The 24,368-nt window shown below is 47.9% G+C and overlaps 1 protein-coding gene and 1 long non-coding RNA gene across 2 annotated transcripts in view; one reads left to right on the forward strand and one right to left on the reverse strand.

Moving 5' to 3' along the window:
• Positions 1-1,229, reverse strand: part of LOC143522417 (uncharacterized) — a 10,789-nt gene extending 9,560 nt beyond the window's left edge. The window contains exons 1-2 of the long non-coding RNA XR_013132991.1: positions 936-1,229; positions 208-298 (exon numbers count right to left, since the gene is read on the reverse strand). This is a non-coding gene — a long non-coding RNA (uncharacterized LOC143522417). The remainder of the gene's footprint in view (positions 1-207; positions 299-935) is intronic.
• A 2,503-nt stretch (positions 1,230-3,732) lies between these two features.
• map3k7 (mitogen-activated protein kinase kinase kinase 7) lies at positions 3,733-22,642 on the forward strand. Its single transcript, XM_077016396.1, is given in 18 exon segments — positions 3,733-3,954; positions 4,220-4,330; positions 4,541-4,606; positions 5,036-5,081; positions 5,643-5,781; positions 7,217-7,345; positions 8,890-9,014; positions 9,152-9,282; positions 9,501-9,582; positions 9,925-9,946; positions 9,948-10,041; positions 10,145-10,283; positions 10,998-11,078; positions 13,434-13,489; positions 15,592-15,673; positions 17,140-17,201; positions 18,428-18,543; positions 20,623-22,642. Coding segments are annotated over 18 exon segments (1,749 nt in total). The 5' UTR covers positions 3,733-3,867; the 3' UTR covers positions 20,804-22,642.
• The last annotated feature ends 1,726 nt before the right edge of the window (positions 22,643-24,368 follow it).

Here is a 24,368-nt window from a genome sequence, read left to right on the forward strand (position 1 = left end):
GCACACTCAGCTCCGAGAGGAACGGCATGGAGAGGACTTTCATTCGTATATAATGTGGACAAATTCATATTAATAACACCAGCTTACATTATACATTTGTAAGCTATGGTCATTATGTATATTTGAATGCACGGGTTGGTTGTTGGGACACTAGCTGTAGGCCTGCTATCTATAAAAAGCCACACAATAAACTACAAGTGAGCTCACCTCGTAAAAACATTATTTACTGCCCCTGTTATAGGAGACCATTTTTCATCCACGTACATTACGCGACAGGTTTCTGAGTTTAAGCCAAAACCTGTAAGGGAAAAAAGAAAGAGAAAAAAACTTGCAAATTGCAGTAGCATCAAGCTTGAAAATATTCCTTCACAGCTCAAACGTGTTCAGCCTAGGCATCCCATGGACATGGATCTGAGATGTGCTGGATCTAGCGAGATGCTTTTATATAAAATAGGGACACGCGAGAGCCTTTTTCAATAATCCTAGCGGTTCCTCACAGGACAATTTATGGGTCCACGGAGAGCGCAGCAGACTTATACTAATTAGTTTGTTGGGCGATATTTTTCAATTGATTTATTTTGTCTGTCTTATAAGTCCGGAGCAAATGAATGGGCCATTTAGAAAGTTAAAATGATTTAACAAAACCAGGGGCCCGGTGCGCGTGGCGCTTGCTTGTCTTAGTGTAGGGGAGGGAATTGTTACGCTACGCTGCGTAGAATCATCGGACGGAAACGGTTGCGTACAACCATATTGCCCCCCCCCCCCCCCCCCCCCCGACTCCAATTAAACAGCGCTAGTCTTATTCGGGACGTGGATACTCATAACGTGAACTTAGGAGTTAGTGGCTCCCAATAAACGAAAGACAAATGTTTGTCACCTGCAGGAGAGTTATACGCCCATCAAGTTCAGAACGAATTAAAAGAAATTATTCTTACCCTTTTACAACAGTGCTGATACTGGCATAAGGATATTATATGATTTTTTTCTAATTATACAAGCGATGCATATATGCCTGAGACGCATCCTGCTCGGTTTTGGCCAAACACTTCATCATGGTGAAGGTAACGGAACACGTGCTCCCAGGGGGCAATTCAGCAGGTCACCGTAACGACGACAGGACACTAGCACCACCACGTGGTGGGAGGGCAAATTGAACAAAGCTTTAAAAACATCCAGCAACATATAATTACCGAACGAGATATGCCACTTTGTGCGTGTGCTCGCGCGGACACGAGCGTGAAGACCCGAGTCGTTTTTGGCAAGTGAAAAATTCACCGATTTTGCACTCTGGACATGACAGCTCGCCGCGCAGTGCGTGCAGACAAATATATTTGGACAAAGCTACTGGGTCTTGTGCGCATGTCTGTTCGGTGAACACGGTCGGGGGAAACTAGGTACGCATCCTTGATGGAGATAACCTAGCAAAGCTGAACAAACACGGGCAGGTGGAGGAGCGCAGGTCCCTCGCCATATGCGCGTCTGCTCCGGTACATTATAATGAGCATTCCAGTCATTAGATCAAATCATTGCGGAGGGAGTATAACGGTATCTGCCCGCACACTGCTTTAATCTAAAACTGTTATTACCATCAGACCCTTATAAGTCCTGTTGCCTGGAGGTTTGTTAGATTTTTTTAAATTAAAGATTTTTAATTAGCCGTGCTCTGTTTGAGCTAAGAGACATCAAAAAGCGCTAGAACAAAACAGTTGAAAATGGCCAATAGTAAAAACTCACGCGGGCTTTGGTGCAAAACCGTCCCACGTCCTGCAAAACGGTGGGACTGCCAGGGCCGGCGCCACGGGGGGCGAATGGAGGCGTCGCCCCCTCAGGTGAGGTGTCCCGCCCCCTCAATGTAAAAAATAAGACCCATTTATTTTACAACAATCGCTACATGGTGCCCCCTCGGCCGCTCGACAATCGTTACACGCCCCCCCCCCCCCCCCGCTCAACTACTTACGTTCGCCACCCCGAAATTTTCTGACGCCCCCTCACTGTATATGTTCTGGCGCCGGCCCTGGGGACTGCGCTGTGATCACAGGGGACTTGCAGCCGTGTCTGAATATGAACAACTGTCGTTTGAGTTTTTCCAGCAGTGGTGATTAATAGGGATCATATTCAGCTGTCAGCAAATGATGGTTGAAATTCTGAGTTTATTTTTGGAATACTGAGGTCAAGTGTTCAGGCTGCTCAGCAAATTTGTTGATCATTTTGCGATCACCCCAGGGTTGCTGTGAACAAGGTCACAAAATGTCCAACCAAACGCAATAAATCATTAAAAAAGATTATAAGTAAATTGGAGTCAACATTGCTTAGGAACGGGTAAGACTCACATAGCAAAGAATGAATAATGCATGAAAGCGATAATGGACAAAAAAGTCTCTGATCAATGTAGATAAAGACGCAAGACATTTATTTAATTAAAAAAACCCTGCATGCCTGAACCAAACACTGGCTATGGAACAGAGACAACGATTCAAACACTTTACACTTTAAAAATGTTTGCAAAAGCGCTTATTCTTACATTCATTTGAATGGGTGAAACTGAGTTATAATATTGATGTATTGTTGTTAATAACGTCAGTTCTATCAGGGCCTAATGAATGAGTTCTAATTCGTAACATTGTTTAATTATGTTTTTCATTCTTCATCATCACTGTTTATCACAATCGTCATCATAATTTTCCTCTTCTTACTATTAATTACTGTTGTTATTATTTTTAATGATGTTACATATCAAATGAAGGCTACTGAACTCTTTTACCTTGGATCACTTGATCTAATGAGGGACCCCAGCTGTTGTACAACAACAAACGTACATTTGTGCAACAGATACAACAACATATTGTAAAGAAATGACTGAACTGCGAAATGAATTAATTGTGACATGTCACACGAATCTGAAATGTAATTCATTATAAGATCTAAGCGCTCTGTTAAAATAACGATTACATTAGATCTTGAAATAAACCGTTTCCTCCACACTGTAGGACATGAGTCGCTAGATGCAAAGTGCAGATATCAATGCGTTTGTTTCCCTAAATTATACTTTGAAGGGGAAAAAACTCTTCGCACGGAGCAAGTTCGCACGTACCACAAACGGTGACGGGCAGAATTCATGGGAGCACACACTTCCTGGAGCGACCGAAAGAAACACAACACAAAAGTAGCCCGTGGAGGAGAGACAGCCTTAAAAGTTACCGCCAGATATGTAATGGGTTGAAAATGGTGGCCTTGTGAGACGGACACTTTAAAGAAAAAAGGTTGATTTTATATATATATGCGTGTGGTGCACTGAGAATGTCAGTGTGTCGTCCAGCCAGTGTCGCGCGCCTCTAGGCCGCGGTGGAATGAGCGGGCGCGCGGACACGAGTCGTCACTTCAGCCGCCGCGCGCGACTAGCCGCGAGCTAATAAACGACCCCCCCCCGCGCGCGCGCTCGCGCGGCCTACCTGGCTTACTTTACCTCAGGAGCGCAGTCGGGGGCTCGCTTGTGTGGGTTTTAATTTACTGAATTATGTTTTTTTTTATGTTTTTACGAGTCTCTGTGAGCTACCTTGCCGTTTTATGTCGCTCGTCAGGGTGTTTTTTTAATGGTTTTTGAGGCTCTCTCTCTCTCCGTCTCTTCCGCGCTAGCCGTTTGTGGCTAAAAGGTCCAGAGTGAGGGGGGTTAGCGCGTTAGCCTAGCCTAGCCTGCTAGCTAAGTTTTCAAAAGTTGGCGGAATATCTGCACCGTTGATGCGGGCGAGACGAGCTCCGTGTGGGCGACGCCGGTCGTTTTAATCGCCGGATGCGCGTTGGACTCCAAAAACTCGCTCTATATTCGCTGGCGTGTGTGTTTTTTTAATGGTTAATTTGAGCTAGCCCGCCATGTCCGTCTCCTCCGCCGACATGATCGACACGCCGCCGGGGTATCCCTTCGAGGAGATCGACTACACCGACATCGAGGTCGAAGAGGTGAGAGAACGTGCCGTGGTGGTTCTTAGCCTCTTATTAACTGTGTAAATGCGATAATCTGAAACATTAGTCCGAGTTGTTCGGCTACCGAGCTAACTGGCCCCTAAAAAAGGGAGTTCAGTGGCTGTAGTGGTGACACTGGTGTGTAAGGCTTCGTGTAAATGCACATATTACATGTATTACGCTGTGTACGGTAGTAATATGAACATGTACATCTCGTGTCTGTTCGACTGTAAATCCTGATGCGACTGCTGTTCATTTACAGGTGGTGGGCAGAGGAGCCTTCGGTGTCGTCTGCAAGGCCAAATGGAAAGGCAAAGATGTGGCCATCAAGACGATAGAGAGCGAATCGGAAAGAACCGCCTTTGTAGTAGAGGTATAAGGGTCTTTACTCCTAATGTAAACGGGTTTGTAGTAGAGGTATAAGGGTCTTTACTCCTCATGTAAACGGGTTTGTGGGTCTCTCTCATCGGTATTCACGTTAAGGAGGCATCGCTCGACTGATAGAGTTGATCCGAGTTGAATAATAAAGTAGTGGTGTACCACGAGAATAACTGATGTGGTGACCAGCTTCTCGTCTTTCCAGCTTCGTCAGTTGTCCCGTGTAAATCATCCCAACATTGTAAAATTGTACGGTTCCTGCGACAGTCCTGTAAGTAGTCTCCGGTATTTCTCAACCGGCCCGCCTGCCTTTCTGCACTAATAATGTGACGGTTATTCATGCCACGTCTTTGCGAGCCTGTGTTTGGGTTTTTGTCAGCTATTGAAACATAATTTACTTTTTTCCACCCCTTATTGTATTACTATAATCTGTGAGTTTGTTTTGAACAGTTTTTAAAAGTATTGGTTCTACTAGTATTAGGTTCTTTCTGATGACAGTAAAGGTATTTAGTCATGTGCCATTTAAACTCCTCCGTTTGCCATCCCAGACCGGTATTTGTCTCTCTCTCTCTCATCTTTATCTACCTCATCAGGGGTATACAGCAGACTTCTCTGTAACATTTCTTTACGACGATTGTTGGTGTGTCGCAGTATGACTTGACATTGACATTTTCACTCATTGATGGTTCTCTCTCTCTAGGTTTGTCTAGTAATGGAATATGCAGAAGGAGGCTCTCTGTACAACGGTAAGTTGGTTAAATCCACCTGTGTTCGAATGAGAAGCATGCTAGCTAGGTGATGTGGAGACGGCGAGTGGAAGCCTTGAGGTGCTCTGGGCTGTGCGTTTGTAGCGCACTTCAGTTGTCTTACAGGTCGGATCAGCAGAAACCGTCTCACTTAGCCCTGCTTTCCTCAAATGGCTCCGAAGCCAAAAGCCAACTTGAGATCGTTGAAGCGGGCATCACAGGCTCTGATGGGCAATTTACACTGTTCTGGGATCTGTGGACCTTCGTTTTGAGAAAGCAGATTGTGTAGCACTAATGAAGGTTGCCCACAGATGCCGCCCCACATGTTAGCGCACCACAGAAGAGCCTATTATAGTCATCCTGTTAATGATGCCACTGCGTTAACCAAGAAACCAGGGTGTTCGGTTAACCGCTTTCCGTGTGTGTGTGGATGTAGCGTGTTGCGTTCAAGGACCGCTCAACCGTACAGTCAGTCAGCGTTTCAGGATTGTAGAGGCAGGCCCGTTGCTGCCGAGGCGGGGTGTTGTGACTGTGTTGGTGACGGCCGGCTGTGTCCAACAGTGCTCCACGGCGCCGAGCCGCTGCCCCACTACAGCGCGTCCCACGCCATGAGCTGGTGCCTGCAGTGTGCGCAGGGTGTCTCCTATCTCCACGGCATGAAACCAAAGGCTCTCATTCACCGGGACCTCAAGCCACCCAAGTATGGCCCTCTTTGCATCTCACACAAACACACACACACACGTATTCCTGATGGTTTTAAGGTTCTGTCAAGACTCCCCCCCCCCCAGGCATGCGTTTCAGTGGCCTTCAAATGTGCAGTTCTACCCCTGCGTGTGTTTACTACCCCCCCCCCCCCAAACTTCCCCCACTCATACCCACAAATTCACTCTCCTTCACCAGATTAGCCAGGAGTGCTTGTATCGCACCGTCTGCAGCGTTGATCATTCGCACACGTCTGAGGTTTGCTGGGTCTTGTGTTGATGCCGTGGTGCTGATTGTACCACTACCAGTGTGAAAAGAGCAGTGATTGGAACAGAACCAGAGCCATCAGATTAATCGGTAACGGCCAAGCAACAGGGGCCCTGTATAACAGTTATGTTGCATTCGTCCTAATTCGCATGTGAACGGGGAAACAACGCGTATTTCAGAACTCTGAGGAATTTCACCTCTTTACATTTCTATGAAAACTTGACGAATGTTCTCGTTTGTGCCGGATGAGGCATAGGGGCGTGTTGTCTTCTGACGAGGACTTGGTGTGGCCTGTTGGTTGGTGGCTGGTTATTTATGGCGCCAGGATGGGGGGGGGGGGGGGGGGGGGGGGTCAGGATGGAGCTGGATGCCCAACGTGCAGGCCCTTCCTGTGGGTTCACACCGCTCGACAGACCCACCTCCCCTGCCGTTTGTTTTAGGCTGCTGTGGTTTCTAATTACACAACCTTGATTACCAGCCACAGTGGGTTATTGGTTCTCGAGTAGAGTGAGGGTTTAGTTTTTCTTCAGTTATTGTTCAGTGATTATTTTATTTGGTGCATAATGGAGCATTTTACCTCAGCTAGGGTTTGTCTGTTGCTTCCAAACTCAAGTGTGTGCAGGTTCAGGATTCCCGTTCATAGTGTTCACATGTTCTCCTCATTTTGAAGCACATTCCTGCTTCTGCCAGACGGAGGTGTAAAGAGTGGGTTCAGGAATACGTCTCATCTGGAGTCTTTCACTGTGTTTTCCAAACCCTGGATTAGAACTGTGAGGTAGATCAGTGTTTATTGAATGACGGGACCTGTGGCTGTTTTGAGTGTTCACGTGATTTCAACAAATTCAGACCATTCTTTGTCTTAAACGAAGAGGTCCCTCGATTGTATCTCATAACACTTTCTGTGTCGTGCTGCTTTACTCTGGTAGGTTTTTACCCATACAAGTCCAATAAGTAAATTCAGTTCTAGCTTGTGGCCCTGTGAGGGACGTGTGTGGAATTATGATTGGCAGCCGCTCGTGTTTGGTCATATTGGGCAGCTTTATCATTTTCAGTCCAGCCGGTCTGTTGCCTGCTAACCACGATCAGCCTCGCTGCTGGTGTGCTAACTCTCCCCGCCCCTCTCCTCCACCCCCGCCCCTCTCCTCCACCCCTGTCTACCCCATCAGTCTGCTGCTGGTGGCCGGAGGCACCGTCCTTAAGATCTGCGACTTCGGGACGGCCTGCGACATCCAGACGCACATGACCAACAACAAGGGCAGTGCAGCGTGGATGGCTCCCGAGGTGTTTGAAGGCGAGTACGAGAGCCGCTTTGGGCCACGCGCATTATTTCATAAATACATCTGAAGATGGATTTCAGGCAGTGCAATGTACTGTAAGTTTTGCAAACTAACTGCTTCTCTATAGTACCCTGTAGCTGCTCCCTGAAATGCATACATATAAAAATATTACACTGGGACTGCTTGTGTAGAAGCATTTGAGGCAGGAGCCCTCTCCTCTCTCCTCCACGAGTGTCTTGTTTGTTCCAGTAGCCCACTTCACATCAGACTGCTGAGCTAACGTCATGTGGGACTTCCAGACACGGGCTGGCGCAATAGTAATGGCTAACAAACCAGACATAGAAGTGATTGACTAACAGCAGAAGAGTCCCGTAGTGATGAACGCACCAATCCCAGGTCATGACATCAAGAGCAAGGAGCACGAGCAGTTCGAGGAATACCAAGAGCTGCGGGACGAGCTGCGGGACAAGCTGGAAGTAGCTGGAGCTGTGACCTGTGGCACATGCTAGGGATAACATCCGTGATCTTTGGTCCAGAAAAATGCGGTTCTGGATACAACTAAGCTGCTGCGCAGGACCCTCGAGAACCCAGGCCTCTTCTACAGGACATAACCTTTAAGGGGAATCACCTTCATACATTTCCTCATTGGATTTTAATTCTCAAGATACTTCAGTTTTCAGAAACGCACCTGAAACTTCATGTACCTGCATTTCACTGCTTTAGAAACTGGACCAGAGTGTCGTGTAGAGCCGGTCTTTGCGATAAGCTGATGTTACTGCGTTCCCCGCTGGGGTCTGAGAGGAAGGGAGCAGGTGTTGAGAGGGACTCCGTGTCCTCCGGGTTAATAGCTGTCCTGTGCTGTCAGAGCGCTCCCATCAGACAAGCAGAAGCTCCCGCCTCTCCAGCTCTACCCACACGCGTCTTCACGGAGGCGCTCGCCAGGGAGGAGAGAGCGTCCTGGTTGGGGGGCTGGCAGGCTCACCGGGGGGCGCAGCAGAATATCATTCACAGAGAGTGTTGGGCCATCATCGAATATCATTCACAGAGAGTGTTGGGCCATCATCGAGAGTTCGCCGGTTTGATTCCCGATCATGCCGCGGCCTCAGTATGGGAGGGATCGGGTTCCTCTGTCCCCCGTCAATCGCGGTGACACTAGCCAATCAGGGAGGGCCTGTTTGCTTCCATACGTGCGCTTTCCTCCAGAGAGCTGCCCTGTGTTGCATTGTGGGTAGCAGCTTGGCTTCGCATAGGACACGCGTGCTCACGGAGGGGCGGGAACGACCTCTCTCTGAGGGGGCGGGAATTGGCATAACAATCGTCCAGTTCCGGAGGGAGCTACTCTGAGCGGCACGAAAGGCGCTAGTGGAGAAGACGTCTCTGGCTGTCTGGTCTTGTTGCTCTCGGTCTGCTTGGTTTTGTGGGGTTCAGTGTTGGGTCTGCTGTCTCGACGTCTGCTTTTATGTCTCTCTGTCTGTGTTCTTCTTCCCAGCACGCTGCTTCTGGCCTGTCCTGCAGGCTCCTTCTCACACACTTGTTTTCTGCTGTCGTGCGTTTGTAGGCAGTAACTACAGTGAGAAGTGTGACGTGTTCAGCTGGGGTATTATTCTCTGGGAGGTGATCACACGCAGGAAGCCCTTCGATGAGATCGGGGGGCCGGCCTTTCGCATCATGTGGGCGGTGCACCGTGGTGAGTGGCGCACACAGACGCCGTCTTGGTACAGGAGATGACACTATTGAGAGGTTCTCCAGTTGCTCTGCAATTAACCACAGATATCACTAGGGTGATGGTTGTGTGTGTGTGTGTGTGTGTGTGTGTTCGTGCAGGAACTCGTCCTCCCCTCATTAAGAACCTGCCAAAGCCCATTGAGAGCCTGATGACGCGCTGCTGGTCTAAAGACCCCTCACAGCGGCCCTCCATGGAGGAGATCGTGAAGATCATGACCCACCTACTGACGGTAGCGTCGCGCACGTCCACGTGTCCGTGTCCCGTCCTGGCTTTGTCCCCATGGCCTTGTCTCTTCCTCCCCCTCCCCCCCCCTCCCCCCTTCTCACTGTGTGTGTGTGTGTGTGTGTGTGTGTGTGTGTGTGTGTGTGTGTGTGTGTGTGTGTGTGTGTGTGTGTGTGTGTGTGTGTGTGTGTGTGTGTGTGTGTGTGTGTGTGTGTGTGTGTGTAGTATTTCCCCGGCTGGGAGGAGCCTCTGCAGTATCCGTATCAGTATTCGGACGAGGGCCAGAGTAACTCTGCCACCAGTACAGGTACACACACACACTCCTCTTAGGAGCAAACACACACACTCCTCTTAGGAGAATGAAGGCGACATCACACACATCCATAATACGTGAGTGTGAACGTGCAGGCTAATCACTAAATCAATGAATCCTGCCATATTGGCACAGGTGGAAATATTGATTGTCTGCATTGGCCAAAACGGATCGTGATGCACCTTGTTAAAGTTGTAGGCGAGTTATTTTAAAGTTGTTTCCCAAGGATGCCAAACTTCTGTTGGGCAGTAACACCACGTGTGTGTGTGTGTGTGTGTGTGTGTGTGTGTGTGTGTGTGTGTGTGTGTGTGTGTGTGTGTCCTGTGGTTGTTGAAGGCTCCTTCATGGACTACGCCAGCGATGAGCAGAAACGATGGGGGTGTGGACCACAGCACCAGCACCAACGACACCATCAAGACCATGGACACCAAGTTGGCACAGTTCAAAACAAAGGTAGCACCCTGACCAAGTGTTGAGTGGGCCGTGCTAAGGCAGGATCAGCTGAGGTCTGTCTCTGTGTGTGTGTGTGTGTGTGTGTGTGTGTGTGTTCGTTCAGGCTGATCCATTGAGGCCTGCACTCCCTCTGTCCAGAGGGGGCAGTGTTGAGAGCTTGGGCAGACCGCACTGCCTGCCCCCCGACAGCAAGCGATCAAGCATGGACCTGTCTGAACTCGAGCACAAGATTCACACTCCAGGTACACACACACACACGAGCCATGATGCATGTTCCTTTATTTCCAGCACACCCAGGCTGGTGCGTCTCAGATGTGTAGGGGGGGAGAGACGTCTCCTTCTCCCACAACCTCACGTCTCGTCTCCCTCAGCAGCATTCAGGGCAGATCGCTGGGGCTCCTCCCAGTCCTCCTGTACAACGGCTTCAGTTTTTAATCTGTACATCACAATTTTCATTTCCACAAATTTATTAATTTATTTTTCCACACTTCAGCTTGTTTAGTTTGTCATCAATCCGCTCATTAATAAAAAATAAATCCTGACCAGTGCGGCGGTGTTCAGACCACCTTAACCATCATGTCTCCATGGTCTCCAGACACATTCCCAGCTGCAGACTGATGCATGAGATCCTCTCTGACAGCGCATGCCCCGCCCCCTCCCAGACCCACAATCCTTCTGCCCTTTCTCTCTCTCTCTCTCTCTCTCTCTCTCTCTCTCTCTCTCTCTCTCTCTCTCTCTCTCTCTCTCTCTCTCTCTCTCTCTCTCTCTCTCTCTCTCTCTCTCTCTCTCTCTCTCTCTCTCTCCCCCCTTAGTGGCGGTGTCCTCGTCTCGCTGTGACGTGTATGCGTGCGTATCTTGCCTGCGCAGGTGCTGCAGCCGCTGTGTCTGTGCGTGTATGTCGCTTGCATGTGTGTGTACGCCGCTCCACGTGTGTGTGTGTGTGTGTATCTTTGCAGCGCCGCAGCAGTTTAAGCGAGGTCACCGCAAAACGGCATCACACGGCACCATTCTGGACATACCCAAGATCTACGTCACAGGTACCGGAGAGGGGTGGAGGTGAGCGGGGCTGGGCCCCGCCCTCGCTGTCCCGGGCCCCGCCCTCGCTGTTCCGGGCCCCGCCCTCGCTGCCCCGGGCTGGCCGCTCCCACAATCAGAGCAGGGTGGACATGGAGCTGCAGCATGCAACCCCGCCCACCTTCTCGCCCCGCCCACCGCTGTGGCTGTCACTCCAGGCTGTTACCCCGCCCACATCCTGCTGCTGAAACCTGCATGCACACCGTTCAGGGCCGACTTGGCCCCCCACTGTTGGAGCCACAGCTCTCACACTGGCTGTTCAGTGCGATTGGCCCGAGAGTGACTGCTATGTGCTTGCGAACAGATTAGCCGCAAAATAATTTATTTATGACATTAACGCTCACTTCAATTAGGATGTTACGCAGGCGTTTAGGGACTTGCACATCTCTTGCTTCAAATGTGATGCATAAATGAAGGGGTTTTTATATTTTAACTGCTGTTTAATGGAGCCAGCTGCTCTGAACGTGTTTGATGGTTGATTTAACTCCTGGAGTAACACCCAGTGGTTCACATCCTTCTCCTTCTCTCCGTCTGCCGTGTGCTGTCGTGTGCTCTGGCGTCCTGCACTTCCCTCCTCCAGCCAATAGTGGCCGCTCTGCAGCGATATGTTCAATTTTGCCTTTCTGCAACCAGGTCTCAAGGGCGTCTCTGCCTTCCTGGTCTGGAACCAATACTGCATATAGTTTTGAAATATGCTTGATGATTTTACGACCCTGAAATCACCTGCACCTGATCATCAAGGCTGAGCGAACATGTGTGCAAGCATAAAGCTCACTGTCTCGCCCACGTAAGCTAGTCGGTGTGGCTGCAGGCTGCAGTCCCTCTGATCCTGCCAGCCCTCTTATTTGGGTGCGGTGAAATGTCCTAATAACTGACCTGGGGTCAGGAACGGAAGGCCGATGCAGTAGGTGGGTGAGTCTATGGATCTCTGTTTGTGCTTCTGGGCCAATCTTCAAACTTAACAATCTGAACTTTAAAGGGCTGATTCCAAATCATTGCTTATTCTTTGCTTCCACTGCAAATGATCATTGGAATCTGACTTCAGATCAGAACTCCTATCTTTGTTCTTGCTTGGTTGGTTGATTTGGTGAATTTTGTTGTTTTTGATGGTGTGTTTTGTTTTTGTATGGTATGATCTGTTTAGCATGTGGACTTTGCAATTTACTTAATCACTCCACAAGAGGGCGTCATTTCACATTTGAGTGCTGGTCCGGTACACACCTAAATCATCTAGAGTCCAGCTGGGCAGGGCCTATTTGTCAGGTGGTGCCGGTGGCTCCGCCCAGTGGTCAGTCCTCCACAGCTCACTCGTGCACTCTCTCGTATAGAACAGACAGCACCAAATGCCTGATGTCATCATCTCTCCCCCTCCACACACACACACGCAAACCCACGCACACGTTCATTAACTCCGCAGAAGCCCTCCTGATTAACCTCATTCACAGTGAAGGGTCGTTGCTATAGTTATCTCTATCGCTGAAGTATGAGGGAAAGAGAGTAGGGACAAAAAGCCTCCCTTACTGAGAGGCGTTGGTCTCCATCAGTCCACCGCGTGTGTGTTTGTGTAGAGCATAGATAGGCTCAGGTCATCACTTTAATGTGTTATTGCTGGATTATAGGGCACTAGGGAAGAGGATTTCATTTTTATTATCATTTTTTCATGTTGTATTATTTCCTGTGCCCGGTATGAAGTAACCTGGGTTTGCCGAAGACGATCATAGCTGTTGAGATGTTTGCATGTAGTTGTACCATTTTACCTCTTGACTGAAAGTTTGAATCCTTGTTTGGACCAAGACCTTTTTTTTAGAGAGTTTGTGTCTCCATACATCTTGTTGTAGTGGAGTTAGTCAGAGTGTTCGTGGGGATACATCAACGATACAGCGCCCGTCAATGGCTTCTTCTGAGCTCCCCTCTACACACACACAAAAACACCCTGTCTGATGACAACCGCTGTTGATTGCAGACTAAAGCCACAGAAGCTGTTTAAGTGAGATAAGCATGTTGCCTGTGTGATGGTGTGGTTGTGCTGTGTGTGTGTGTGTGTGTGTGTGTGTCATCTCTGGGAGAGTCCCAGGTCACGTTTAGACTGCGTGTGGGCCCGTGCTGGGTGTTGCTGTAATTCTGCGCAGCTGTTCTTGTATCACACACACACACACACACACACACACACACACGCTGCTCCAGTCTCACACACACACACACCCACCTCCCCCCATTCCTGCTTTGGAATGAGAACGCAGACTAGACTTCCATCCCCAAGACTCCACTGAGCCCCTCTCTCTATCTCTCTGTCTCTGTCTCTCTGTCTATCTATCTAGCCAACAGACGCACGTCTGTCCACGATCTCTCCGCTGTTGGGACAGAGTCAGGCCAGGTAAGCCCCACCACCACCAAAGGCCCTATCAGGCATTTTCTGTTTGTTTTTTTAATTATTATTGTTATTTAAACTTGGTCATGTGAATCAACTTACTGAAGAAAATTGGCTATAAAATGTAAAAACTGCTCACATTGAGTTTGGTCTGAGACAGTAGGCTGTGCCCATGAAGAGGATGGTCTAGTTATGGTTTTGAAGTCAAGCCTTATGAGTTGTTGCTGAAGTGATGAGATGTGGTCTGGCCTTTTGATTGTGTGTGACACGTTGGCCTATTTATTTCTTAACTGTGAAAGTTCAAATAGACCCAGTGTAATGGCTTGACTGTTACAGTCCTGTGTACTGTAAGTAAAACTTCATTAATATAGCACTTTTCTAGAGTAACTCAGTGCTTTGCAAAAACAATGCAATACAGTATAATTTAAATACATTATAATCCTATAGATAAAAAATTGATACACACAAATACACACCTACAATAAAACACATTTGATCAAAGACTGTCGAAAGCAAGAGAGTAAAAATGTGTCTTTGTTTTTAAAGACCTGAATTAACTTTGATCGGAGAGTCTGATCTCATTAGGGAGATTATTCCACAATTTTGGGGCATAAACTGCAAAAGCCCGGTCCTTGATTTTAAGTTAGTACGGGGAACAGCTAATAAACCCTGATTCGAAGACCTCAGTGTTCTCACACAATGAAGAGGGCATAAGAGCTCATTGATGTATGCTGGAGCCTCATTATGGACAGCCTGATAAGTAAGCATTAAAAATTTTAAATTAATTCTGTAACTCACAGGTAACCAGTGTAGAGAAGCCAATACTGGTGTCATGTTCCCTATGCTTTGTGCGAGTGAGAAGATGGGCAGCTGCATTCTGAACACGCTGAAGACAAGCCACTTCTCTTTGACTTAAACAAGTAAATAAGGCATTGCAGTAATCCAAACATGTAGAAATAAAAGTATGAATGATTTTCTCATGGTCCAAAAAGGACAAGAAATTTCTTTACTGATATTTCTAAGCTGATAAAAGCAAGTTTGAAGTAGCTTCTTGATGTGTAAGGCAAAACCAAGATGGGAGTCGAAGGTCACACCAAGATTTTTCATAAAGGGCTTTGCCTTTAAATCAACACAATCAAGAGATGACTGCACCTTTTTGCACATTTCCTCAGAACCAACAATTAGAATCTCAGTCTTTTCATCATTTAGTTTAAGAAAATTTTGAGACATCCACATTTTTATAGCTTCAGACTATAAGATCAGCCAACCTACCGGTGTCATTTCGTTTAACAGAAAATGAAAGAAAACATTAAAACTTTGAATAAGATCACCCAAAGGCAGCATATACAAAGAAAATAAAAGTGGGCCCAGGATTGACCCTTGAGGCACCCCACTGCTAAGAGATGCAGGAGAAGACATCTCGTCACCCACAGACACCACAAATGGCCTATTTGATAAATAAGATTAAAACCATTTTAGTGCTGTCCCAGAAATTCCAGCCCATTGATTTAACCTTTCCAATAAAATACCATGGTCAATGGTATCAAAAGCTGCGCTGATGTCCAAAAGAATACGCTCACCTAAGTCAGCGTGCATTAAAAGGTAATTTAAGACTCTCAAGAGAGCAGTCTCAGTGCTATGTTTTGGGGGCGAAACCCAGATTGAAATTTTTCCAGAATGGCCTTTTCCTTAAAAAACTGTAGAAGTTGAGCTGATGCTGTCTTTTCCAAAATCTTGGAAATAAAAGGTAATTTAGAAATTGGTATAAAATTTTTACAATTTGACAAATCAAGGTTTGATTTCTTCAGGAGTGGTACAACACAAGCTTGTTTGAAAAAGTCAGGAAAACAACCTGCTCTTCCTAACTTTCTTAACAAAGCATCTGTTTTCTCGTACTTGTCTCGGGAGTCTGACTCCTAGTTCTCGTCTCTGTCTCTGTCTCCGAACCCCACAATTCCCCTTTAGGGAGAATTGGAGTCCATCAGTAAATCCTAGAGTTATTATTTTGTTATGCAGTTTCGTGTATTGTCATATTTATTAAAATAATTTTCTTGCTGATCCATCATTGGTTGTTTCCTGTGATTGATACGATGCGTGACCAATTGCAGGAGAGCCGTAACAGCAGCAGGTCGTCCAGTCCCAGTGTCAGGATCACGTCTGATAAAGGAAACCGAGGCTATGACCCCTCAGGTATGGACACGCACACACTCACGTGGACGCTCCTCCTGGTGCGCGCTCTCTCTCTCGCGCGGGGACGCTCCTCCTGGTGCGCTCTCTCTCTCTCTCGCGCGGGGACGCTCCTCCTGGTGCGCTCTCTCTCTCTCGCGCGGGGACGCTCCTCCTGGTGCGCGCTCTCTCTCGCGCGGGGACGCTCCTCCTGGTGCGCTCTCTCTCTCTCGCGCGGGGACGCTCCTCCTGGTGCGCTCTCTCTCTCGTGCGGGGACGCTCCTCCTGGTGCGCTCTCTCTCTCGCGTGCGGGGACGCTCCTCTTGGTGCGCTCTCTCTCTCGCGTGCGAGGACGCTCCTCCTGGTGCGCTCTCTCTCTCGCGTGCGGGGACGCTCCTCCTGGTGCGCTCTCTCTCTCTCGCGTGCGGGGACGCTCCTCCTGGTGCGCGCTCTCTCTCTCGCGCGGGGACGCTCCTCCTGGTGCGCTCTCTCTCTCTCGCGCGGGGACGCTCCTCCTGGTGCGCTCTCTCTCTCTCGCGTGCGGGGACGCTCCTCCTGGTGCGCTCTCTCTCTCTCTCTCGCGCGGGGACGCTCCTCCTGGTGCGCTCTCTCTCGCGCGCGGGGACGCTCCTCCTGGTGCGCTCTCTCTCGCGCGCGGGGGACGCTCCTCCTGGTGCGCTCTATCTCTCGCGCGGGGACGCTCCTCCTGGTATGCTCTCGTGCGCGAGGATGAGTTCCCCAAACATCCCAAGTTTGCAGATTACATCTCCGACTCCAGACTGCTGATGGTAATACATTATGAATATGCCTGCTGGCTTTGGCAGTCATTAATATGTCTTCCCCAGTGCCTCGAGGAATGATTTTGACAGGCTTAGATGTTCATTTCCTCCTCACTGTGGCTTCGTTGTCATGTCTGTGTGTGTGTGTGTGTGTGTGTGTGTGTGTGTGTGTGTGTGTGTGTGTGTGTGTGTGTGTGTGCGAGCGAATTAGTGTCGTAAATGATATTTCAGTATAGCAGCTCCTGCAGACATTACGTAAGCTTGTCAGCCTGTAGCGTTCGCTCTCTCGCTCTCTCTCTATCACACACTCTCTCTCTCTCTCTCTCTCTCTGTCCCTCATTAAGTGTGATGAGCTGGGTTATTTACAGACTGACTGTGGATATCCGTGGCCACTCGGTACAACCTGCTCACAGTGCAGAACTAGTGAGCGTGCGCAGGCGTGAAGGTTGTTCTGACGCTGCCGTATCTCCACACACAGTTCAGGAGCCCCACGGAAGGACAATGTAAATAACCAGTCGCCATGGCAGCAGCTCCCGCCTGTGCAGGACTTGGTCTCGTCTGTCTCCTTCCTTTGCAACAAGTCGTAGCCGTCAATATCCTGCACTGTTTCTCTCCTCTACATGTCCTGATCTCTCTCTCTCTCTCTCTCTCTCTCTCTCTTTCCCTCCCACCTCTCTCTCTCCCCTCTCTCCCTCTCTCTCCTCCGTCCAGACACTAATGGCTCTGATAACTCCATCCCTATGGCATACCTGACACTGGACCACCAGTTACAGGTATGTGATCACCAACCGCAGCTTTGCTACATTAACCAGAAGTGTTTTTTATTTTGTGTTTGTATTCTGTTATGATGGATCAGATTCTAAGAGTTACCCTTGGTTGGTACTAGTCTCATGTCCTTTGTGTTTCACATTGATAAACACTATGTCCCGTATTTTATTCCAGTGGTATCATATTCACAGTGATGGGTATCGTTTATTAATGACTGACACTTGTCAATGCGTTAAGTTAGTACGGCTGTCCATATAGTTCCCTGTAGTGCTGGGCGGTATACCGGTTTGCACCAAAAACCAGTGTTTTATTTTTGTTATCATAAGAAGTTTTCATATACAGTACCGGCCACACCGGTTTAAATAGCATTCACGTGTCCGGAACGCAGCACGGTCGTTAAATGTTTCTCAAGGGAGGCTTTTTATTGCTGCGCCGCTAAGCACACATGCAACAGAGTGCAAATCTAGCTTGCTGAAAACGAGGGACGTTCTGAACCACAAATTCTACCAAACACTGAAGTAAAAGATGATGATGCCCCAAAGGAACTTTTGCCAAAGAAAGGAGCCGTGTCTGTTGTCAGGAAGTACATCGGGTTTTGAAGGTCGGACGTGGACCAAACAGTCACTTACTGCAAATGCTGTTGAGCAAAAGTTGACGTGGCTGGTGGTAACAAGATCTATCTGCTGCACCACCCATAAAGCTGCTAATACTTGACGCGTCGTGACTGGCACGAGGGTCCATGCAGCAAAAATGATCGTCAAATACCGTGAAACCGATATCATTTTGAAAAATACCATGATATAGAATTTTTGTCACACCGCCCAGCACTAGTTCCCTGTATCTTCGAGGAGGGATGTATGTAATATTTTCTGGATATGTACAGTAGTGTCGGAGGTGCTTTAGTCAAAATGTCCAAGGCCGCTGTTAAAGCCCCCTCCCCCATCATCGCCTGGAAAACATGGGATTGCGATTCAATCAAGTTGAGATTAAAGCTTGTTACAGACTCAGAGATGCTGTTTACATGCTGGGATGTTCTTAGCAAAGCTGCGCTGCCTTGGCTATTCCTGGTGCGCATATTATTTATAGGAGCGGCCAATCACTGATCTAAATACACATCATAACTAACGAGCCTTGAGCTGTGAAGTTGATTAGTGACTGTGTGTATGCGTTTGTTTTGTGCGTGTGTGTGTGTGCGCATGTGTGTGCTTGCTTGTTTGTTTGTGTGTTTCAGCCCCTGGCTCCATGCCCAAACTCCAAGGAATCGATGGCGGTGTTTGAGCAGCACTGTAAGATGGCCCAGGAGTATCTGAAGGTGCAGACGGAGATCGCCCTGCTCATCCAGAGGAAGTGAGTCCTGCACGCTGCCCCACACAACACACACACACACACACACACACACACACACATGCATTGCCTCAGGCATATCTTCCACAAGCACATGCATGCACTGAAGGTGTTGGTTTGAGCACAGCACCGGAGGAATGTGTATTCATTGGGGGTCTGGAACAACTCATGTGGTTGGACTTCTGGATCAGAACGGTGACTCACGCATCGCACGTCTCTGCTTACGTTTGAGCTCCCAGGCATGAGAACAAAGTCACGTCTGTTGCATTTTAAGTGGAGGCAGAGATCAGATTTTCTCACACACACACACACACACACACACACACACACACACCGAACCACCACCTCCACCAATCTTGAAGCAGCCCACACAAGCTAGAGGAGCAGCTGGCAGAGCGAATTCTGAGAAGCTCATTCTGTATTTACACTGTGTTCCAAATTATTATGCAAGTAATATTTTCTCAGATTTTCCAAAATTACCTATATGAATTGCAGTCATTGTAATTTTCCAGTCATCAACTATTGAAAGGTTTTTGAACAAACTGCCAATGATATCAGTTTATATATATATATATATATATATATATATATAAACCACTCAGAATGCATGTTCCAAATTATTATGCACAGCAGTTATCTCAACATTTTTATAAAGAACAAAAAAATGGTCATTTTTGATAAGCATTAGCAGGTTATTACAAACTGAAATCAATCAGTTTAAGTCAAAACTTTGTTCTAGGTGATGTTACATTTGCACACATGACCCTTGTTCGAAAGGAGCTTCTGAAGTCTCTCGTCCATTGAATTTGTCAGGTTTTGGGTGGTATCTGCTTCTATTGTTTTGCATGAGGACAGAATACCCTCCCAGAACTGTTGCTTAGACGTGAACCGCCTCCCGCCATCATAGACACTCCTTCTGATGATGCTCCAGAGGTTCTCAATGGGGTTGAGGTCAGGGGAGCATGGGGGCCACACCATAAGTTTGTCCCCTTTTATGTCCATAGCAGCCAGAGATGCAAACGTGTTCTTTGCCGTATTAGACGGTGCATTATCATGCATGAAAATGATCTTGCTGCGGAATGCACGGTTCCTCTTGAACCATGGCAGGAAGTGCTGTTTGAGAAACTCCACATACATTATGGAGGTCATCTTTACACCTTCAGGGATCCTAAAGGGGCCGACAATCTCTCTCCCCATGATTCCAGCCCAAAATACCACCTCCTCCTTGTTGGCACGTAGCCTTGTTTGCATGGGGTGTCCATCAACCAGCCATCCTCCACTCCACCCATCCTCCATCCATCCTCCACTCCATCCATCTGGACCATCAAGCGTTGCACGGCACTCATCGGTGAACAAAACAGTTCTGAAGTCAGTCTTCAGGTATTGTTTGGCCCACTGGAGCTGTTCCTGCTTGTGTGCAGTGGATAGAGGAGGTCAACAGGATGGCTTACGCACAGCTGCAAACCTCTGAAGGACCTGCATCTTGTTGTTCGGAGGACGTTGGAGGCACCAGCACCTTCAGAAACTTGTCTACTGTTATGACAAGACATTTTTGCAGCTGCTCTTTTAACCTGACGTAATTGCCTGTTGGAAAGAGTCCTCAATTTTCCCTTCTCAGCAGCCGACACATCCTTTCTCTTTCCCATTTTGGCGGACAGCCTTCTTAAGTAGTCTCGCCTTTAATTGGACACACCTGCCAAACTAATTAACACAGGTGATAAACAAAAAAATTCTTACTTTATCACTCCTAAACAATTTTTGCATACTAATTTGGAACAGTTTTTAGAGGATGACCTGAAAGTGTGTGTGTGTGTGTGTGTGTGTGTGTGTGTGTGTGTGTGTGTGTGTGTGTGTGTGTGTGTGTGTGTGTGTGTGTGTGTGTGTGTGTGTGTGTGTGTGTGTGTGTGTGTGTGTGTGTGTGTGTGTGGCTGGCCAAAGTGGCATATGGACCCATCACATGCTCAAGGGATATTTCATGTGCAAGAGTTAACAGCCGAAATAGATTTTTATGCAAAAAATCCCCTGATGTTTTCTTTGAGAGAGTTTCTGCCTGATGAATTATTCTCTCTGCTGCTTGTTCAGGACGGAGCTGATCGCCGAGCTGGACCAGGACGAGAAGGATCAGCAGAACACGTCTCGTCTGGTCCAGGAGCACAAGAAGCTGGTGGAGGAGAACAAGAGCCTCTCCACCTACTTCCAGCAGTGCAAGAAGCAGCTGGAGTTGATCCGCACACAGCAGCAGAAGAGGCAGGGCACCTCGTGATGCGTCCCAGGCCACGCCCCCATCCCCAAGCCACGCCCCTTCACACCCCCTTCACTCCCACAGCCACCCTGAAACCGCACCGCAGACAGACTTGACCCCCCCCCCCACATCCATCTCCACTGTGCCACGCTGGTTTCCAGAACTTCCACTTGACTGTGCGCCAGCATGCCCCTCCCCCCGCACCTTGGCCGGCGCCTTGGGCCCTCTGGGTGTCGACCCCGCCCCCCTGTGGTATGCAGTATGAAGCCCCTCCTCCGTCCTAGCCAGCTAGTGTCCGGTGGTCTTGAGTTTTTCCATAGAGTCTGCGTGGCAGGACACACAGGTCTGAAGCCCGGACGCCTCGGGCCTCCGTTCCGGCTTCAAACCCAGCGGCGCCGCTCCCTCCTCCGCCCCGACGAGAAGCAGCGCTGGGATGCTCCCAAATCAAGAATCCCCCCTGCAGGAGTGCTTCACGCCCTCCGTCCGATATTGACCCTCTGAGAATGTGAAAACAACATGGTTTTAAGTGACATGGATTCTAAACTAAGTTTAGTGTTTTAATCTTCATGTTTTGCTCAATAGTGGAAAACGTAGCGGGTGGTGTTTTTTTTTTTTTTTTTTTTTTTTTTTTTTTTGTGTATTTTCATTTTTAATCTTATGCACAAAAAATAACTACATATCTTTCAAGGTGTTGCCTTTATTCTTGCTGACGTGGAGGCCGTGTTCATGTTTCTGCCTCGCCTGTCTGACCCGCATCTCTGAAGAAACACGGGACAGCTCGTTACTTCATGTTTTCAGCCGAGGGACCCCCGTCCCTCATCTGAATGGTCTCTCCCCCCCCCCCCACGTTAACGGCCAGTTGGACCAGGCTGAGCCCCTCAGCCAAGCCGGGAAAAGTCCAGGTTACGTTCAGAGGGTGACACGGCCTATGATTGTACCGCTACGCAGCCTGATCACGACTCCAGTGTTCCTCCGCCGGCTCCATTTTTGCTGAACTCTGTGTCATGCTCTCCCCTGCGGGAGGAGGCCCCAGTAACTTCTCCTCCAGCCCTGGTTCAGCAGTTCTTGGTTCACATGTTGCCTTAGAGGTTCAGCCGTTTGCGTTTACCCGTTTGGTTTCCTCAGAGAGGCGAGGCGCTCTTTCAGGGCCTCTTCACGTGTAATTAACTGGTGTGTGCGCGAGTGACTTTCCTTTTCCTTTCGATATTCCTCTTTTCCTTTCTGAAAGGCTCGCACATGAGACGGAACAATCAGGACGCTAACCGCGTCCCGTACGAGCGGCCGGACGCCGTCCCGTCCGGCGAAGCTCTTCGGTGCGCTGCGGAAATCGGCGGCGTGCCTTTGGCTTGGTCGGCCGCTAGGTCCTGCGTCATTTACCCCGCTGCCTTCGAGAGTGCGCCTCCTGTGCTTTGAGGCGTTTAAAAAGACGCAGGTCGGGTTTGTGTTCTCCCCCGACCACCCCACGTTCACCCCAACCCACCCCACGCCTGGTGGTGTTTTCTTTATTTTTTTTGCACAGTCATCTGCTGGCCCTCTTCACAAGATGCACGTCACACTAGGGTTGATGAAGGATGCTCGGCATTCGCATGTTCCTCAGATCTGTGTGGTCACTTTATTCCCCTTGTTTATTATTATTATTATTATTATTATTATTATTATTACTGTTGGGTTTTTTTTTTCGAGTAGAACGGTGGTACGATTCTGTACCAGGTTTGTTTAGGTTTTTCCTGGAGTCACATTTGTACGAGTTTTCTGTACTCTGCTGTACATAAAAGACGTCTGATTTCTTAAGCTATCGGGAGTAAGAACACGTGGAGATCGCATCTTGAAATAAAATGGACAGGTGGACATTGTGCAAAACTCCGTCTCTGCTGTCTGTGTCTTCTGCACAGCTTCATAGTCTAGCTGAGACACATCTACAGGGGTCTCCACCGGCCTGCTTTAAAGCCCAGAAAACTCATTTTTGTTTGTAGCAGGATATAAACTGGTATTTTTTTATTTAACACCACACACACGCACGCATACACACTGTAGGAGTCATTTCCAAAATCCGATTTACTATGAGACAAAAGTTACAAATTCTAACTCGATCATTTACAAACGGTCAAATATACAGCCACTTAAATCAGGAGGTTGGTGGTGTGATATGGCGGTAATGTAGCTCCACTTGCTGAAGCACTGAGCATTCAGTATACCGTAATGTAGTCTTCAGTAAGACCGCATGAATACCTAATGCTTTCAGCAAAACTACTGTAACACAATATTCATACCATATATGGAAAAAGTGGCTTACTCATGAAGTTTTATTTTTATTATTCCTACCAACATGGATTATAGAATATAATATCACGTGACTACAAAATATATATATATATATATATACATATATATATATATATATATATACTACCGTATGACTACCGTTTACAGAGTAAGGGGTTAAAATTTCAACAACAACAAAAAAAACATACTTCGGTCCGTGGTGTTCAAACTTTGGTACACGCTAAATTAGTGAGTTTTCAATGACGCCTGAAAGCCATTTCCAAAGAAGCAGTGCGGTTGTGTGGTGTGGCCACAGGAGGGCGCCAGAGGCTTGTGTTTCACCCCACTAGGCGCAAACACTCCCGGCCCTGTTGGACAAAGACGGCAGGCGTTGTCTCTGGTCTCAGGTAATGTTCAGGGAGGGCAGCTAACTTTGGACAAGGTCACATAAAATTGATCAATATTCAAGTGATTTGCTATGGGATATTCACATGCCTGAGTCCAAATATTTGATATTGCTGAACACAACCTTTTACTGCGCTGTATGCTTAATTGTTATAAAGTGTTAGTAATGTAGTTCTGCGTATGAGGTGTTTAATTAGATGGATGTTAAGCAGGCCTGTGCGGTGTTAATGTACTGCGGGCTTGTCGTGTAACGCCCGTCAGCATGTGAATCATACCGAGAGCGCCTGCGCTCCTCGCCTGTACGGACCAGAACCGTCCGAGGGGTTCGGTGCCGTGTCCCACGTATCCCCCCCCCCCCCTCCACGTTTCTAACCTCCTATTGTGTTGTGGGTCAATTTGACCCTTTTCAAAGTTTGAAGATGTAGGTGTAACTATTTAAAATCATTTTTTCAGTATGAAACTTCTTCTGCTAGGGTTAATTAGTGTAATCAACATATTATATGAAAATAATTCATGTCAGATATTTGCAACCACCCCCTGCATGTTTATATCACATAGATACTGTTCAGGTAAATTTGACCCTTTTTTTAATTTTTATTTTTTTAATTTGTGTGTGTGTATGTGAGTGTGTGTGTGTGTGTGTGTGTGTGTTTGTGTGTTTGTGTATGTGTGTCTGTGTATGTGTGTGTGTATGAGAGTGTGTGTGTGTATATGTATGTGTGTGTGTGAGTGTGTGTGTGTATAAGTGTATGAGAGTGTTGTGTGTGGTTGTTATCATAGTTTGAACAAAGTTACCCTAAACATAACGGCTGTTTCGCAAGAATGCACAAAATCACGCATCAGCCACCTCCACCAGCGCCGGCGAGCACGAGCCCGTCGACCCGCAAGACTCGCGTGCGGTTCCGGTTGCTGACCGGGA

The sequence above is a fragment of the Brachyhypopomus gauderio genome, chromosome 9, assembly GCF_052324685.1.
Source record: "Brachyhypopomus gauderio isolate BG-103 chromosome 9, BGAUD_0.2, whole genome shotgun sequence".
Classification (NCBI taxonomy): Eukaryota; Metazoa; Chordata; class Actinopteri; order Gymnotiformes; family Hypopomidae; genus Brachyhypopomus; species Brachyhypopomus gauderio.